Raw genomic sequence first — 16319 nt, 5'->3', positions numbered from 1 at the left:
CGCGTCCCTCGCCGGTCCCCGGGGCTGGCCTGGGGCCGGCGTTCCTCGGGAGCCGGCTCCCAGGCGCCGGCGGCTGTTTTTAGCCGAGTGAAAGTTTGATGTTTTGAGATTTTCTATTTTGAGCTGCGAAGCTGGAGAAGTTGAGGCGCCTCTGACCCCTGCGTGTCTGCGTGGAGCAGCGAGGCCGGGCTGGCCTGCCCGGCACGGGCACTGCCCCTGGGGGCTGTGGTTGCCCCCGGCCTTCACCCCACAATTCTCCCTCGTGCCCCGGGCCATGACACAGTGTGTTTCTGCCTGCAAGATCCCACTGAAGCCCTCAAGCAGGCAATAGGATGCTCATGGGTGCCCAGGCCAGCACCCATGGTATGGAGAGGACAGCCTGGGGAGCTCTGCTGGAGGCACTGGGCCGATACTGGGATGCTGTGTGGCACGGCCAGCTCAGCCCAGCACCCATGGTGCTGCTACGTGGGGTCTCGTGTCCCCCACGGCAGCCACAGGGTCTGTTCCCGTGCTTTGTGTGAGGATGCTCAGGGACAAATGCGAGCAGAGGAGCCGGTGTTTGCTTGGTCCATGAGGCTGTCCCTGTCCCGTGGGGGTGGCAGGGAGGGCTGGCACTCACTGGAGGTGCCACACGAGTTGTCACCTTTGACGGGTCACCCACGCTGCAAGAAGTGCTGGGGTGGAATGGGACAACCTGGGAGAGGAACAGGGCTGGGTGCCCAGAGGGGCAGCTCACCAGGCTCCTGGGAGGCAGACACCAGCCCTGGGTGTGCAATTTGTCCCTTTTTATTCACCCTCCTGCAACATCCTGCGTTTCTGAAAGTACCTCGAGACCAGGACCAGCAGCACAGCCCTCCATGCCCCAGCTGTCCGTCCTGGGGGGCTCTAGGAGCCGTGCCGCCTGGGCGCCGCCAGGAGCCTGCGGAAAGCAGCACGGAAATCCCTGTTGAAGACGGTGTAGATGACGGGGTTGAGGCTGCTGTTGCAGTAGCCGATCCAGAAGAAGAAGCTGAAGAGGGGCTTGGAGACGCGGCAGCCCTCCCCGCACACGGCCTCCAGGCTGTAGGTGAAGAAGAAGGGGAACCAGCAGAGCACGAAGGCCCCGATGACCACGGCCAGCACGATGGTGAAGCGCCGCTCCCGCACCCGCACCAGCCGCCGGCGGCACAGCGACACGCTGTGGTGCTGGCTCCGGCGCCGCCAGCCCGGTGCCGCGGCCCAGGACGCCCTCCTGCTCGCCTCCCCGGGGCACGGCGCCGAGCCACGGCGGGCGGCCAGGACCGCGGCGTTCCTGCGCGTGGTGAGGCGGTAGATGCGGCAGTAGACGGTGACCATGACGAGGCAGGGGGCGAAGAAGGAGGCGACGCAGGAGGCCAGCACGTACCACGTCTCGTCGCTCAGCTCGCACACCCGCGCCCGCGGCCGGGCCTTGAAGAGGGGCGGCAGGGCCACCAGGGCGGCCGTGGCCCACACGGCCCCGATCATCCCCTTGACGCGGCCGGGGCTGCGCCGCAGGTTGAGCCGTGCCGCCCGGGTGACGGCCCAGTAGCGGTCGAGGCTGATGGCGCAGAGGTGGCCGATGGAGGCCGTGCAGAGCAGCACGTCCAGCGCCAGGTAGAGGCTGCACCACAGGCTGCCGAAGTACCAGTAGCCCATCACCTCGTTGGCCAGGGAGAAGGGCAGGATGAGGACGGCCACCAGGATGTCCGCCGAAGCCAGGGACACCAGGAAGAGGTTCTGCGGGGCGCGCAGCGCCCGGCTGGTGGAGACGGCCGCCACCACCAGCGCGTTGCCCACCAGCGTGGCCAGCAGGACGGCGAGGACGGCCAGCAGGATGAGCCCCGTGGCCGCCGGGCCGTGCGGGGGGCTGCCGGCCTGGCTGCCGTTACCGGAGGCATTGGGGAGGGTGCCGGCGGCCTCCATGCTGGCCCGGCCCCGGCCCCTCCGGTGGCCGAATCCCCATGGGGCTGCCCCCCGCTGCGTGCACCCCGCTCACCGCAGCCTCTCGCCGCTCGGCCCCTCCATCGCTGACCGCCCCGGGCGTCCCGGCCACCGCGGCTCCCGAGCTGACCCGATCCGGCGGGGCAGAAGCGGTGTCCCCCAGCCTGCTGCCTTCGTGCTGTCCCCACAACAGCCGGCAGCGGCTCGGCGGCAGCCCCGCTGGCTCGGGCGGCCCGTTTCGTCCCAGCCCTGGGGAGGAGGGAGGGCGGGAAGCGGGGAGGGAGGGCCGGCCGGCCGGCTGCTATCTCTGGCAGGAGCCCAAGCATCTGTGGGCAGTGGGAGAAGCAGTTCTTGCCCGTGCTTAAAGAGCTCCTGCCAGGGTCACCGGGAGGGTGGTGGGCTCGTGCTGTGGGGCTGGGGCACTGCGCTGTGGTGCTGAGCCAGCATCCTGCTGAGCCCCAACCTGCAGCACCTCTCTGGCTGCCCCGTGCCGTGTCCAGCTCACCAACACGTTGCCGTGACACCAGGTGGTGTGGCACCGACCCTATCGCTCCAGCTCAGCCCTTTGGGGACGAGGGAGGTGGAGGAAGATGCTTGGTACTTCCCCAGTGCTGGGCACCCGTGTGGCCCCGGGCAGGCTTCAGGGCTGTGGGTGGGTGATGTACGGACACGGGTGGGGACAGTGGGCGCCCAGCAGGACTTGTAGGGGCAGGAGCTGAAGTCTCACACCCCTGGGTGCTCAGCCTTTATTAGTCACCAGCAGAACGGGGACGCTGGAAACCAGCACAGGGGCTGCGCACCCGGTACCAGCTAGAGCCGGGTGGCGCCGTGCGGGGTCAGGCGTGGGGAGCCCACCCGGACCGCGGCACCCGGCATCTCCTCGGGGTAGGAGAGCGCGGGGTTGTCCAGCCCCAGCCTGGCCTTGTCGCGGGCAGCGCCCTCGCGCTCGTCCCAGCCCTCGGGGCTGCGGCAGCGGTCGGTGCAGCACAGCGCGGCGCGCGTGATGAGGTTGTCGAGGGGCTGCAGCGAGTGCATCCAGGCCGGGAGGAAATCCCAGGTCTGCAGCCACTTGGGCAGGCGGCCGGGGCTGCGCGCCTGCAGCGCGTTCACCAGGCCCACGAAGAAGAGGAGGCCGAGGAAAGGGGCGCCCACCCCCACCAGCACCCGCCAGCCCGCCATGGAGATGCCGAAGATGAGGGAGGGCAGCAGGAGGAAGCAGACGATGAGGTACAGCACGGCGAACCAGCGGTACTTGGCCGTGCGCTCGCCCAGCGCCTTGGCCATGCGGATGGGCAGGCGGGTGAAGGGCAGCGGGTACCACAGCAGGATGCCGGAGATGTTAAAGAAGAAGTGGCAGAGGGCGATCTGCGGGGATGGCTGCCTCGTTAGCCTGGGCACACGGGGGTGTGCGGGCTTCCCCCCGTGGCACCCGGCTGCCCGTACCTGGAAGGAGCTGGCCAGTTTGTCCCCCGGGCTGGCCAGGGCGGCCAGGATGGCGGTGGTGGTGGTGCCGATGTTGGAGCCAAGGGTCAGCGGGTAGGCACGCTCAATGCTGATCACCCCCAAGCCTGTGGGACAGGCGCCCCGTGCCATTGCATCTCCTGCCAGCACCCCATGCTCTCCCTTGGGGGCACAAATCCGAGGACCCCAGCATCCGTGGGGACCGGTGGGTGGTAGGGAACCAGGCTGGGCTCGGACTCACCGATGAGGGGCGTGATGGCCGAGGTGAAGACAGAGCTGCTCTGCACAACAAACGTCATCCCAGCGCCCACCACCATGGCAAAGTAGCCGGTGAGCCAGCTGAACGGGTGCGGGAGGTCTGCCGCGGCACAGGCACGGACACAGAGAGGGGAACATCAGCTGGGAGCAGCCTGGAGCTCCTACAGGGTGCTGGGGAGGGAGCTGGGGGGCCAGCTGCTGCATGTAGGGCCAGGCTTGGGGCGGGCAGGAGGCTGGTGGCTAGGGTGGATGGGGAAGGGGGACGTGGACACCAGGAGGATGTGACAGCCATAAGCAGAGCAGGAATGGGGCCAGGGGACACGGGGGCCAGGCAGGGCTGGGGGTTAGGGGCAGCCAGGGATGGGTCTTGGGGTGGCCGGGGGCAGGCAGGGAAGGCTGGAGCAGCCGGGGCCCCATCCCACTCATCCCACGGTGGTCCCCGTCCCACTCACCAGTGTTGATGACCTTCTGGATGGCTTTGGCCACCTGCCCCTTGAGCAGGGAGTTGAGCAGTTTGACCAGGAGGATGAGGCAGGTGCAGAGCACGACGAGGGACCCGGCCAGCAGCACCAGCCCCACGGCCAGGTCCGGCAGCGGCGTGTCCGTGAAGAGGTGCTCGCCTGCCCCACAGCACGGCTGGGCGAGGGCCTGGGGCCAGCCTGGCCCCGCTCACGGACCTCTCCCCACTGCGCACACATCTCCCCCAGCCCCAAAACCCCCAGCCCAGCATCTCCCAGCCCTGCCACGCATCCTGACCCCAGCCCCACTCACACTTCTGCCTGGTGACGTTGTGGATGCTCTCCGTGCCGCTACCGCTGCAGTGGCCGGGGGACGTGCAGTTTGGGGGGACCCCAAGCCCCCCAGCAGCTGTCTGCAGGGTGAGATCAGGCTGTGGATGGCTCCACAGGGCCCACCCCACTCCTTGGGGTGGTTTTAGGGGGGGAAGCCTTCATCGTCCCAGCTCTCCAACCCTTCCTAGCCCCGTGGCAAGGCCAGGGTCCCCTCACCTGGGGGGGCGCAGGGTCACACCACACACGGATGAGGCTGCGGTTGCGCAGGCTCTCGTCCCCCGTGGCGATGCCCGTGATCACCGACTTGTCCAGCTGCAACAACACGGCGGAGAGGGCGGTTGGGGGCTGGCAGCACGCCCAGCCTGGGGGGACATCTTCGCCGTGACGGGGACACCGCTCCCAGGCTTTGAGGCCACCACCGCCAAAGGGGACGGCAGCTTTAAGGACACCACCCCTGGGGACAGCGCGGGCGGCCCAAGGAGACCTGGATGATGAGCTTGGTGAAGGGCTCCGTGATGATCTTCAGCAGGTCGGGGGCGTCCTTCCCGCTGCGGATGTTGAAGGTGGCCACCACCAGGCGGGTGACGTGGTGCAGGTACCCGCTCACCACCTCCAGCGGCAGCAGCACCAGCACGGACAGCCAGTTGAAGCAGTCGTGCACCGTGGCGCCGGCGAAAGCCCTGCGTGGAGGAGCCCACGGGTGGGTGGGGGGCAGCCCCCAGCCCCCCCTGGATCCCCCCCTGCCCCGAGCAGCGCTCACCGTTTGAACTCGCTGCGGTCACCGGCCTGCATGAGGGCCACGATGGTGTTGGTGACGGAGGTGCCGATGTTGGAGCCCATGATGATGGGGATGGCAGAGCGCACTTCCAGCACTGGGGACAGAGACACCCGCTGGCCCCACGTGTCCCAGCTCGGGGTGGCCCCCCTCCAGCCACCCCGTCCCCTGGCCTCGGCTCCCGGGGAGCGCACTCACGCCCCGAGGAGACCATGCTGACGATGATGGAGGTGGAGGTGGAGGAGCTCTGCACCAGCACGGTCACCAGGATGCCCACCACGAGCCCGGCCACGGGGTTGGAGAGGATGGCGTTGTCCTTGAAGATGTCCCCGGCCACCTTGCCTGTGAGAGAGCGCGAGCGGCAGGGTGCCGGAGCAGCGGTGCCGCCGGCCACCCGCTGCCCCCGTGGCCGTACCTCCGGCCAGCTGGAAGGCAGAGCTGAGCACGTCCAGCGAGCAGACGAAGAGGTACAGGAAGCCGAACATCAGGGGCACCTTGAGAAGGGAGACACAGATGGACTGGACCCTCACCCAGCACCCCAGCTCTGCGCAAGACAAGAGAGAGTGTTAAACGCCGGCCGCGCGTCCCCGTGCCCGGCCGTGCCACCGGTCCCTAGGTCCCCTCCGCCTCCCTCTGCTCTGCCCGCGGCACCCCAGGGTGCCGAGCATCTTCCACGCCGGGTGCTCTGGTTGGGGTGCTCCGTGCCGGGGCGCTGCGGGGACCTCACCTGGCTTCTGCAGCTCCTCCAAGCCCAGCCGGGGGCCCTGCCAGGGCAGCGCGTCCAGCTCGTAGCGCTCCATGCCCTCCACCAGCCGCCCCGGGGAGCCGGGGCACAGGAAGCCATGGTCAGGGCAAGTCACCGTGCTCACGGCGAAGGGACAGGCGTGGGCACCCGGCAGCCTGTGCAGAGCTGGGGAGAGGTGGCACCCACGTTATGGCCCCGTCCCTGCAGGGTGCCAGGCAGGGACCCTGCCCGGCACGTGGAAGCGGAGCTGAGCTCTGCAGGGTGAGGAGGAGGAGGAGGAGGAGGAAGGCTGGGGGACCTACCTGGGGGGCTGGGGCAGTAGGCGAACTGGGGCCCGTGCACCACCCTTCCTCCCCGCACCGGGCAGCGGGGCATGGCCGGGCTCTCCCTCCGGTAGGGCAGCATCGCTCTGGCTGGGTCTGAGCACAAGCGGCCACGCGTCACCGCAGTCACCGCAGGCAGCCGTGGGTGGTGGCACCGCCAAGGAGCACCATCCCCGTGGTGCCCTCGGCCACCAGCTGCCACCGTGTCACCCCCGGGGCTCCCGCAGGGAAGCAGCGCATGGGATGGGGTCAGCTGGTGGGCACGGGGCAGGGAGCTGGGAACAGCTGGGTCGTGCCCTACTGGGGCCACCAGCAGCCGATCCTGTCCCACTGGGGCCACCAGCAGTTGGTCCTGTCCCACTGGGGCCACCAGCAGCCAGTTTTGCCCCGGGGCCCTGCTCACCTGGGGCTGGCCGAGCGGTCAGGGCAGTGCCATGTCCTCATGCCACATCCACGCGTCCCTCTGGCAGAGAGGCCCGCGGGGCACCGGGCCCTTTATATGCACGCCAAGAGCAAAGTCTAAGGAGCCCAGCGTTGCCCCTCGCCTCTGCTCGCCACTCACCTCCTCCCCAGAAATTCCTGCAGTTAATGGGTAACCCCGTGACAGCCCACGTCAGCCGCGGCCTGGGGCGGGATGGGGCACGCGCCCCCGGGGTCCGGTGCCCCCAGGACACCCCACGCATCCCATCTCGCCTGCTTGGGGCTGTGCCGGAGCCCTGATTCTGTGGGGTGGCCATCGATGTGGCCTCAGCACTGTGTGGAGAGGAGGAGAAGGAGGAGGAGGAGGACGAGGAGGAGGTGTCGCTGCTGGAGGTGAGGCCATGCGCGCATCCTCGCAGCCACCCAAGCATCACCCACCAGGGGCCCGGCCCTGCTGTCCTGGCCGTGAGCGGTGGCAGCGGTCGCACCAGCATCGTGGCAGGGTCCTGCTGGCGGGCCAGGCACCCCGGTGGTCCCCGTGTCACCAACGATGGTGGCACAGAGCTGCAGGGACCGCTGCTGCTCGGCGTGTGCGGTGCGGGGCAGGGAGCGGTGCCAGCGTTATCGTCACCGCCGCCCCGCTGCCGTTTATCATTACCCCGTGTGCGCACCTCCGGCCAAGTTTCCATCCACCCACGAGGTGCCCGGCCAGCTCGTGCCCACGGCAGCCGAGGGGAGAGCTGGGGCCAAAGGTCCCTGGGGTGGCTGCGGGTGTCAGGAGGGGTGCGGAGGGGCCACGCGGCCGTGCCACTGCCGTTCTGCCGTGGCTGGGAGGTGGACGCCAGGAGCCGGCATCGTTGGGCCCTGCTGGTGCCCACGAGCGCGTCATTGTGCCTCAAGCCGTGCCCACCGGGGCGTGGAGCACTGCGTGACCCTGGCCTGGGTCAGCCTGGCAGCACACGCTGCTCCCTGGGCGCTGCGGGGACCGAGGGACAAGTGTGATGCAGGACGAGGGTACCCCGGTCCTGCCGGGGTGTCTGGGCGCAGCAGGGCACCCAGCTGGGGGCAGCGCTTCGTCCCCAGCGCCTTGTGCCATGCAAGATCCGGAGGGGACAGTGCCATCCGTGTGCTGGGATTAGTGGGATGAGGACGTGCCCCTAGGCCGTGGCTCACAGAGTAATTTGTCAGCTCTGTAGCCCAAAACAGCCAGGCTTGAAGGTTTTACAGACACAAGGGGAGACCCCGCAGGTACCCAGGGTGCTGGCAGTGCCTGGGGACAGTCCATGGCTAAGCCAGCCTGGTGCCCCCTGCCCCTTGCCAGGCTACACCCCCAGGAGCAGCCACTGCCTGGCCTCTGGGATAAAAGGGCCGTAGGGGTCCCTCCAACCATGGGGTGCAGCCTGGGACCACCCCACAGCCCCCAGGCTGGCCGGTGGCCGCGTGTGCCCTGCCCCTGGGGGCTGCGGTGGCCGCTGCCTGGTTGCCCCCACAATCATTAACCCGCGAGGCCCTGGCAGCCCGGGCTGTCACTCATTGACAGGCTCGGGGCTGAAGTCCTACCAGTCCTGCGGTGTGCCCTACAACACTGTGGGGCTGAGAAATGGGGCTGCTGGTGCTGCCCCTTCCCGCAGGCAGGGCGGCACAGCTGGGGGCTGTATGGCCATCGGCAGGGCTGTGGGGGCTGGCCCCGAGGGGCTTTGTGGGGTATTTGGGGCGCAGGGAGGTGATGCCACCAGAAGCATCCCTTGGCCACCCCCGGAGCCACCCCAGGCACAGCCTGGCTCCCCAGCGGGGCAGGAAAGAAGGCGAGAGAAGTGCTTCCAGGCAATGCTCTTTATTTCCCCTGGTTTCACACCACGGACAGGACCGAGCAGCACCACGGAGACACACGAGGGCTCTGTGCCAGCCCTGGGGGCCGGCCTGGGGGCTGTGTTTCCCCCCAGGAGGCTGCCCTGGGCCACCCCTCTGCCTCTGGCCGGGCAGTGGGGACCGAGCGGTGGCCCAGGGCGCAGCCGGGTCTGGCCACGTGGGCAGGCTGGGCATGCCGGGCACCCAGCAGCACCCAGGGCAGGCTGAGATGCTCAGCACCCAGAGGTGCTGCACTGCTCCGGCACCTCCAGCACAGGGCAAGCCTGGCCCCAAAGGCTGAGAGCCCACTGCCCCAGCAGGGACAGGGCAGGGGGCTGTTTCTGCAGCCCCCATCATGTAGGGTCTTGCCATGGGAACCCACTGCTGGGATGGGGCTAGATCCATCCCCACCCGCTCTCCCGTCCCTGCCTGCCCATGGCACGGGGGCTTAGGACTGCCCCGCCCTGCCACCCCATCCACCCACATCCTCTCCATCCCGCACGCCCTTTGGCTGGCAGGCTGCTTCCCGTGGGGCCGTGCCAGCCTGGCGCAAGCAGGATTCACCCCGAGGCAGCCCTGCCCCAGGCAGGGGAGGCAGAAGCACCGGGCAGGGCAGTGCCAGGCGCGCGCGGGACGCTGCCGAGTGCTTTGCAGCAGGGGGGGGCTCAAACTATGTACAGGACTCCCTGGACGTGCACCGGGATGTGGCCCCACCGAGGGGCACGGCAGCTGCTCGACCACTCACAGCAACACGACACGAGTTTGGGACGGGACGTGGACGAATCTGCGGTCCGGGCAGTGTCGGCGGCGCCAGGCGCTGGGTGCGGGCGTGGGGCAGGGCTCACCGGGGCTCCTGCTCGACCGCGGGCTGAGCCGGCGCGGGCTCCTTGGTGGGGCCGGGGTGGTTGCTCCCCTGGGATCCCGGGTGAGAGGCGTTGGGCTGATCGGAGCCCCCGCAGGCGCTGCCGTCCTGCCCCGGCAGCTGGAGGAAGTCAGGCAGCACCAGGTCCTCCTTGGAGAGCAGCCCCCGCTGGTCGTTGGCCCGGCAGCTCTGGGCACGGTTCAGCAGCTCCACCAGCCCTGGGGGAAAAGCAGGACACGCACCTCAGCCCGGCACCGCCACCCGCTCCTAAAAGCCTTGGCCTGATGTGACCCCAAAAGCAGCACCCGTAGCCTCTCCACGGGACCCCGCGCCCACGGGACCTCACGCAGCAGACACCCTGCTCCCCTCACCGCCCCGTGTTTTGCCCCAATCCCATGGGTTTGGGGTGCGCCGGCTCTCACCTTCCAAGTCGTAGGTGCGGCGGTTCAGGTTGGTGGCAGCCGAGGACCGGGGCCTGCAGGAGGAGGAGGGCAGCCCCCACGGCGCGTCGGCCTCCGCTCCCGTCGGGCTTCCCTCCTGCGGCGAGCGTCCGAGCTCAGCATGGGGCAGGGAGGCAGCATTCCCCCAGCCTGCTCCTGCCCCTGCAGTGGGCACCCCTTCCCCACGGCACCCCCACAGCCCGGGGCATCTCCCCTCCTGACCAGGGTAGAGCCGGGACTCACCTCGCTGCGCAGCGGGGAGGGGGCGGCCGCAGCCTCGGCGCTCTCTGTCACTTTCATGTCTGCAAGGTGTAGGGTGGGGATCAAAACTTTGGGCCTGGCTGGTGATGCGACAGAGCCCACGCAGGGAGCAGGAGCCGTGGCCAGCAGAAAGCAGCCCGGCCCCGTGAGCAGGATGGGCCAGGGACACAGCTCAGGGTGCTGGCACAGCTCGGGGGAGTGACATGGCTCGGGAGGGGACACGGCTGTCCCCAGGCGTTACCTGACGGCGTTTCCAGGACGAGTTTCTGCGCAGCCACCGTGCTGACCAGCTTCTCTAGGTCCAGCGTTGCCGACTCACCTTGCTGCAACGGGGAACCCCAACGTCACACCGCTGTGACACGGCGCGTGGCAAGGGTGCCCATGGCACCAATGTCACAGCTCGCCGGCCACAGCCCCGCCAGTTTGGGGGCTGCCCGGCACCCAGCGCGCCCACCCGGTGCTGCCCAGCTCAGCACAGATCGCTGAGACCCCCCCGGACCCCCCAGCCCAGCGCTGTGGCTGCCCTCACCCGGCGCAGCAGCACCAGCTCCACGTTGACGCCGTATTTGCCCAGCACGGGCTGCAGCGCTTCCCGGATGCGCTTGGTGGACTTGGCCGTGATGCGGATGGTCTTGCTGAGGGAGGAGATCTCCAGGCTGCGGGGAAGGAAGAAGACGTGAGAGGTGTCAGCGGCTCTGCAGGGAGGTTGGGGCGGGCGATGTGGCCTGGAAGGCATTCATCCCGAAAAGGACACTCACTCAAAGCTGATCCTGTTCTCCAGCTTCACCTCCTGGTCTGCCAGCACGCAGCACTCCTGGTCCAGCACCAACGCTTTCTGCAACAGCCAACGCATCAGCAGCCTCCTGGCAACATCCCCGCTTTGCCATCCCCGCTACCCGGAGCCCCCCCTTGCCCCGTACCTGCTCGTTGCCCACCAGGTACACCTTGATGTCGGGGAGGTTGAAGCCTCGCTTCTCGCATATCCCGGCCAGCATGTCGCGGATGGAGAGGCCGGGCCGCACGGCGGCCAGCGAGGCCGTGCCGTCGGGCAGGTAGACGCAGCAGTACTTGGTGGGCTTGGCCTCGGCCTCGCTGCCCCCCAGGCTCTTGCGATGGCCCTGCGGGATGGGAGAGGTGCCGTCAGCAGGGCCAGTGGCAGCGCGGGGCTGGCGCGGCGAGGACTCACCTCCGTCCAGGGGCTGGCGGCCGTGCCAGCCGAGGAGAGGAAGCCCAGGTCCAGGCTGGCAGAGGAGTTGAGGGAGCCCTGAGACTCTCGCCACAGCACGGCGCTTCCACCGCCTTCTCCCCCGTCTAGGACAAGCGGACATCCGTGGATGGGGATGGCATGGGGATGGGGACTGCGTGGGGACGGGGCTGTCCCCCGCTGCCCCGCGCGGCGCCTACCTGCCCAGGAGGGCTCCCGTCGCTCGCCCTTGCGGAAGGAGCGGCGGGGGCTGCGGGTGGCCCCGCTGCCGGCCGTCTCCACGCCGAGAGGCAGGGACTTCCCCAGCTTCAACTTCGACTTCTAGGGCGGGGAGAGGAAGCTCAGCCTCCGTTCCCCGCCACGTCTCTGTCCTCAGCCCGTGGCCAGGCTTGTGACATGGTGGGGACGGTGCCCGGCCCCAGGATGGGATCGTGTCCCCCCCTTTGCATCCCGCTCACCTTGCTGAGGTCTGGGGGGGGGCTGCTGCTGCGGGAGTGGGGCCGCAGGTCCGGCAGGGGCTGCCCCTGGCTCTCGGCCCTCAGGCAGGCTTGGTAGAGGGGGGACTTCACGAAGCGCGTGTAGCTGTCGAACTTCATCAGGTTAAAGATCTGCGAGGGGAGGAGGTGCTTGCTCAGCGCCCCAGCCCACGGCTCCTGGGGGGCTGCTGGAGCGGGGCTGGGGGGAGAGATTGTCTCACCTGGAGCTGCTGGAGGCGGAACATGTCCGGGGAGGGGGTGGCCAGCATGTCCTCCCCGATCCAAGCCTGCCTGTCGATGTTGACGGGACTCACCGAGTGGCTGGAGAGGAACTCGTCGTAGATCCGCCGTGCCTCCTGCGCCAGCTGGGAGAGGGGGGTCAGGATGGGGCCAGGAGCCCCCTCCCCTTCCCTCCAAGCCTCTGAGCACTGGGCCAAGTCCCCACTAGGGCCACCTCACAGCTGGGGGACCGGCATCGGCCCCACATCCAGCACCGAGCTCTGGGCACAACGCGCTGCTCCATCCCCTTGTCCTGACCAGAAGAGACCCAACCTCCCGTGCCAGGGATTTGCAGCCTCAGCTGCGGGGCCGCTACCTGCTGCGTGTCGCTGGCCGGGATCTGCTGGAAGCGCTCGCATGCCTGCCAGAAGTAGACGTTCTCGGCGCTGAACTCCTTCTTGAGGAACTCCTGGGGGGGCAGAGAGCTGCGTGAAGGATGCTCGAGGCCAGGATGGCTGCAGGGCCGGTGTGGGGAGCGGGGTCTGGGCTGCAGCACTCACGGTGAAGTAGGTGACAGCCACGCGGTCCTGCAGCAGCGTCTCGAAGGACTCTGCCCAGCTGCTCACGGAGCCGTGCGCGGAGCTGCAGGTGCTCTGCGGGGCGGGCAGGCTGTTCACGCTGTGGTTGCTGCCCCGGGCCCTGGAGGCGTTTAATTCTGGGAGAGAGAAAGGCTCAGGTCCGGTGGCTGAGCATCGTGGCCACCTTGCTTGGGGGGCACGCGTGGCCAGGGCTAGTTCAGCCCCAAGGTGCCCACAGCCCACAGTGCCTGCCCCAGGTTCATCTGCCCCGTATGGGCTGCTCTGAGCCTGCGAGGTGTCGGGGTGGGAGCACGAGGAGCCGAGCTGCTGCTCCATGCAGACGAGTGCCGTGATGGCACAGCACCGTGATGGCACAGCGCCGTGGTGGCACAGCCGACACCTTCCGGCGTGACAGCAATCCCTCCCGGTGACAGCGCTCCCTCCCGGGGCTGTCACCGTCACTCCACGTGTGACTCATCTCCCAGGGGAACAAAGCAGCGCGTGGGGAAGGCGCCCAGCGGGGAGGAGAAGCAGAAGGGCAGGGAGACGAGGGGCAGGCTGGCGGGGAGGGTGGGTGGGGGGCTCCTCTGGCATCGCGACCGTGCTGTGCCTCGATTTCCCTTCTCCGCTCCTCTGGCCCTGGCCGCTGTGGGCACAGAAATGGTCAGCCCAGGCCTTAAAGGAAGCCGAAGGGAACAGAGATGAGTGCATTCAAACGCAGCCCTCCTCCTAAAAGAGGGAAGTCCCCACGGCCAGCCAGCTCCTGCTCGGGTCTGACTGGTGGCAACGGGGAGCAGGGGGTCGCTTGCCAGAGGAGCTCGGGGCGCACAGGAGGGGTCTCCCGGTAGAGCCAGCGGGAGGGGGGCAGCATCCCAGCGCCCCCCCAGCAGAGGAGGCAGCTCGCTGCTTTGCCAAGCTCTCTGCCCTTCTTGTTCTGCCCAAGGCCAGGCATGACTTGGCAAACAGACAGCCTCCCCCACAGCTACCGGGCTCTGCGTGCCCCAAGCCAGCACCCAGAGCCCCATCCGAGCAGGGGGGAGCTGGGCCCAGCGGGGCTTCCCCCTCCCCGGGCGAGGATGCGAGGAGCAGCCTTACCTCCATCCGACACGGCCGGGCCCTGTGGGGTGGAGAGGAGAGGTGTGAGGGAGGGCGAGGAGCTGGAGCCAGGGGCCGAGCCGCCGGCAAACACCGCCCCGTGCAATTTGGGGCTGCTGCCCCATGGTGTGGGGGCAGGCCGTGGGGCTCCCCCCCAGCACGGCGAGCAGCCGCGGGGGGCTCCCGAGGAGCACGCAGCCTTTCTCCCCACCGGTGTGCGCCTGGGCTCAGCGATGGGGAAAGGGCAGATGCTATCGGCCACAACCCCGCAGCTACCCGGGGAGGAGAGAAGCAGCCTCCCCGGCACAGGAAGAGGAGGGGAGGAGGGGAGGGAAGGAAGGAGAACCACAGCCCCAGGCAGGCAAACTGCTCGCTGCTTCGGGGCCTGGGGCTACTGGAGAGCCAGCACCCAGGAGAGGGCACCTCCGGGTCCCGCAGCATCCCTTGGGCTGCCCCGGGCGCCTCCCTTGGGGACGTGGCACCCCGGGGAGATGAGTAGAGCCCACACGGGGCGTGCCGGCTGCCCACCACCCCCCTGGGCCACCCTGGAGCCGTGCCCTGGGCCTTGCTGGCCGGTGTCCCCCCAGCCCCACACACCCCAGCCTGCCCTGCAGCCCCCAGCCCAGCCCGACGCACCCCGGCCCCACTGCCTCCTACCCCAGCCCCGTAACACGCCCCTTGCCCCCTGGTAGCCCACCCCCAGACCCTTGCCGTGCCCCCTATGGCAGCCCTGCACCTCCCAGCCCCATTCGTTCATCTCTGGCCCTACAACCCCACCTCGCCCCATCCTTGCTCTTCCCCATCCCCATCCATCCCTGGTACGCACCCCAAACTCCCTGGCCCTAAACCGCCCAGCCCTACACCGCCCAGCCCCAAACTCCCCAGCACCACAGTCACCAACCTCAAACTCCCCATCTCCAAACTCCCCACTCCCAAACCCCCTGGCCCTAAATTCCCCATCCCCAAACTCCCCATCCCCAAACCCCCCATCCCCAAACCCCCCATCCCCAAACCCCCCAGCACCAAACCCCCCAGCACCAATTTCCCCATCCCCAAATTCCCCATCCCCAAACTCCCCAGCACCAAACTCTCCAACCCAAACCCCTCAGCCCCAAACCCCTCAGCCCCAAACCCCCCATCCCCAAACCCCCAGCCCCACACTCCCCCGCCCCACACACCCATCCCTGCTCACCCAACCCCACACATCTCCACCCACCCACCCTAGCAGCGCCTCCTCACCCCATCCCCACACCCCCCATCCCCACAGCCCCCTCCTGCCCCATCCCCATCCCCATCCCCGCGCCCACCCCCGGTACCCCATCAACTCCTCCCGGTGCGCTCCCGGTTCCCGGTGGCGCTCACCATGCGCCCGTTGTGGACCAGCAGCAGCTTGCCCTTGCCCTGCATCCCTGGCACGGCCCGGTGCCGGTGCCGGTCCCGGTAGCGGTCCCGGTCCCGGTGCCGGTGCCGGTGCCGGTCCCGGCGGGTTACCGGCTCGGCCCGGCGCCCCGCAGCATCCCCGCCCGGTGGCGCGGCGCGACCGGCCCGGCCCTCCCGGCACCCCCGGCACCGCCGGCACTGCCGCTTTCGGCTGCCACAGGAAATGTCGCTATGGGAACCCAGACCGCAGCCGAGGGGGGAGCGGAGCCGCCCTCCCGACGCCGCCACCGGGAACGGGACCGCCACCGGCACCGGCTCCGGGGATGGCTCCGGGAACGGCACCGGCGCTGCCGCCCTCCCGCTGCCCGCCCCGGGTTCCCCCGCAGGGCACCGGGCACCGGCTCCTGGTTCTGGGGGTGCCCCCGTGCCCCGTGGGGAGCTGCCGGTACCGGGGGTGCTGGGGGCGAGCCACGCTCAGCACGGAGCTGTGGCCACGGTTTGGTGCCTGCTGGCAAGCAGGAGGGGATTTTGGGCAGTTTTTGTAGGGTTTTGTAGGGTTTGGTGGGAGATATGAGGAACTGGGTGAAGCGCGAGCACCGCGCTCACGGGGATGTGGGTGTTTGGGGTGCAAGGTGTGGGGTGAGCCCCCAGGCAGCTGGTGCCAGTGTGGGGACAGCTGAAGCATTAATGCTGGCAGCACGCGCACGGTGGCGAGGCCGAGGCCGCTTGCGCCTCTCGCCGTCCCGTTGTTTGCCTTGGCTCCGTGACGGGAGTTATAAATAAAAATGTCTCACCCCGGGTGCGTGACTCACGGCCCTCCCCGCAAAGGGTAACCTCCGCTAGGAAACCTGAGCCGGGGACCGAGCCGCAGCGAGAGCGAATGCACCGCTGGATTCACGTATTTTCGTGTTTTTATCCCAAATGGCGACTGGGTGAGACCCCTGCCCCATCGGGGTTAGGGTGGGCTGCTGGGGACATCGGTGCCTGTGCCCCTCCGCACCCCGTCCCCTGCTGGCTGCCAGCAGGCTGGTGGTTTCCCTCGGATGGGAGAAGCTGACGTGGCCCAGGGTGGCTTTGGCCAGCCGTGCCCCAGCATCACCTCCTGCCACGCTCCGGGATGCAGGCAGTGGGATGCAGGGAGCGGGATTCTGGCCCCACAGGATGTGCCTGGGGTGAGGGGTGCAGTCCTGCTGCCCTCCTTCCATCCCCATCCCCTGCCCGTGGCATCCCTGTGCCGGTGAC

General features: G+C 68.9%; 3 protein-coding genes across 3 annotated transcripts; all 3 read right to left on the bottom strand.

Annotated features, from left to right (window-relative positions):
* Positions 1 to 885: 885 nt before the first annotated feature.
* On the bottom strand, positions 886 to 1923 carry LOC311214562 (alpha-2Db adrenergic receptor-like; the record flags this gene model as incomplete). Its single annotated transcript, XM_084295192.1, has 1 exon — positions 886 to 1923. One exon carries the CDS (start codon positions 1921 to 1923, stop codon positions 886 to 888), a length of 1038 nt encoding a protein of 345 aa, XP_084151318.1.
* Positions 1924 to 2751: 828 nt separating this feature from the next.
* On the bottom strand, positions 2752 to 6376 carry SLC34A1 (solute carrier family 34 member 1; the record flags this gene model as incomplete). Its single annotated transcript, XM_084295625.1, has 12 exons — positions 2752 to 3306; positions 3385 to 3509; positions 3644 to 3760; positions 4113 to 4280; positions 4432 to 4531; positions 4668 to 4763; positions 4936 to 5131; positions 5212 to 5323; positions 5425 to 5568; positions 5642 to 5770; positions 5954 to 6136; positions 6274 to 6376. The coding sequence occupies 12 exons, from the start codon at positions 6374 to 6376 to the stop codon at positions 2752 to 2754; spliced, it is 2028 nt and encodes a 675-aa protein (XP_084151751.1).
* A 2326-nt stretch (positions 6377 to 8702) lies between these two features.
* On the bottom strand, positions 8703 to 15215 carry RGS14 (regulator of G protein signaling 14). The gene is made up of 15 exons (XM_084295089.1): positions 15060 to 15215; positions 13698 to 13719; positions 12585 to 12739; positions 12401 to 12493; positions 12027 to 12170; positions 11788 to 11937; positions 11530 to 11650; positions 11312 to 11436; positions 11046 to 11243; positions 10884 to 10960; positions 10655 to 10781; positions 10367 to 10448; positions 10108 to 10166; positions 9847 to 9961; positions 8703 to 9642 (listed from the first exon to the last, which is right to left on the bottom strand). Exons 1-15 carry the CDS (start codon positions 15102 to 15104, stop codon positions 9404 to 9406), a joined length of 1752 nt encoding a protein of 583 aa, XP_084151215.1. The 5' UTR covers positions 15105 to 15215; the 3' UTR covers positions 8703 to 9403.
* Between the last annotated feature and the right edge of the window lie 1104 nt (positions 15216 to 16319).

This window comes from Netta rufina (assembly GCF_964035555.1).
Source record: "Netta rufina genome assembly, chromosome: 14".
NCBI lineage: Eukaryota > Metazoa > Chordata > Aves > Anseriformes > Anatidae > Netta > Netta rufina.
This window is presented reverse-complemented; position numbering and strand designations above follow the sequence as displayed.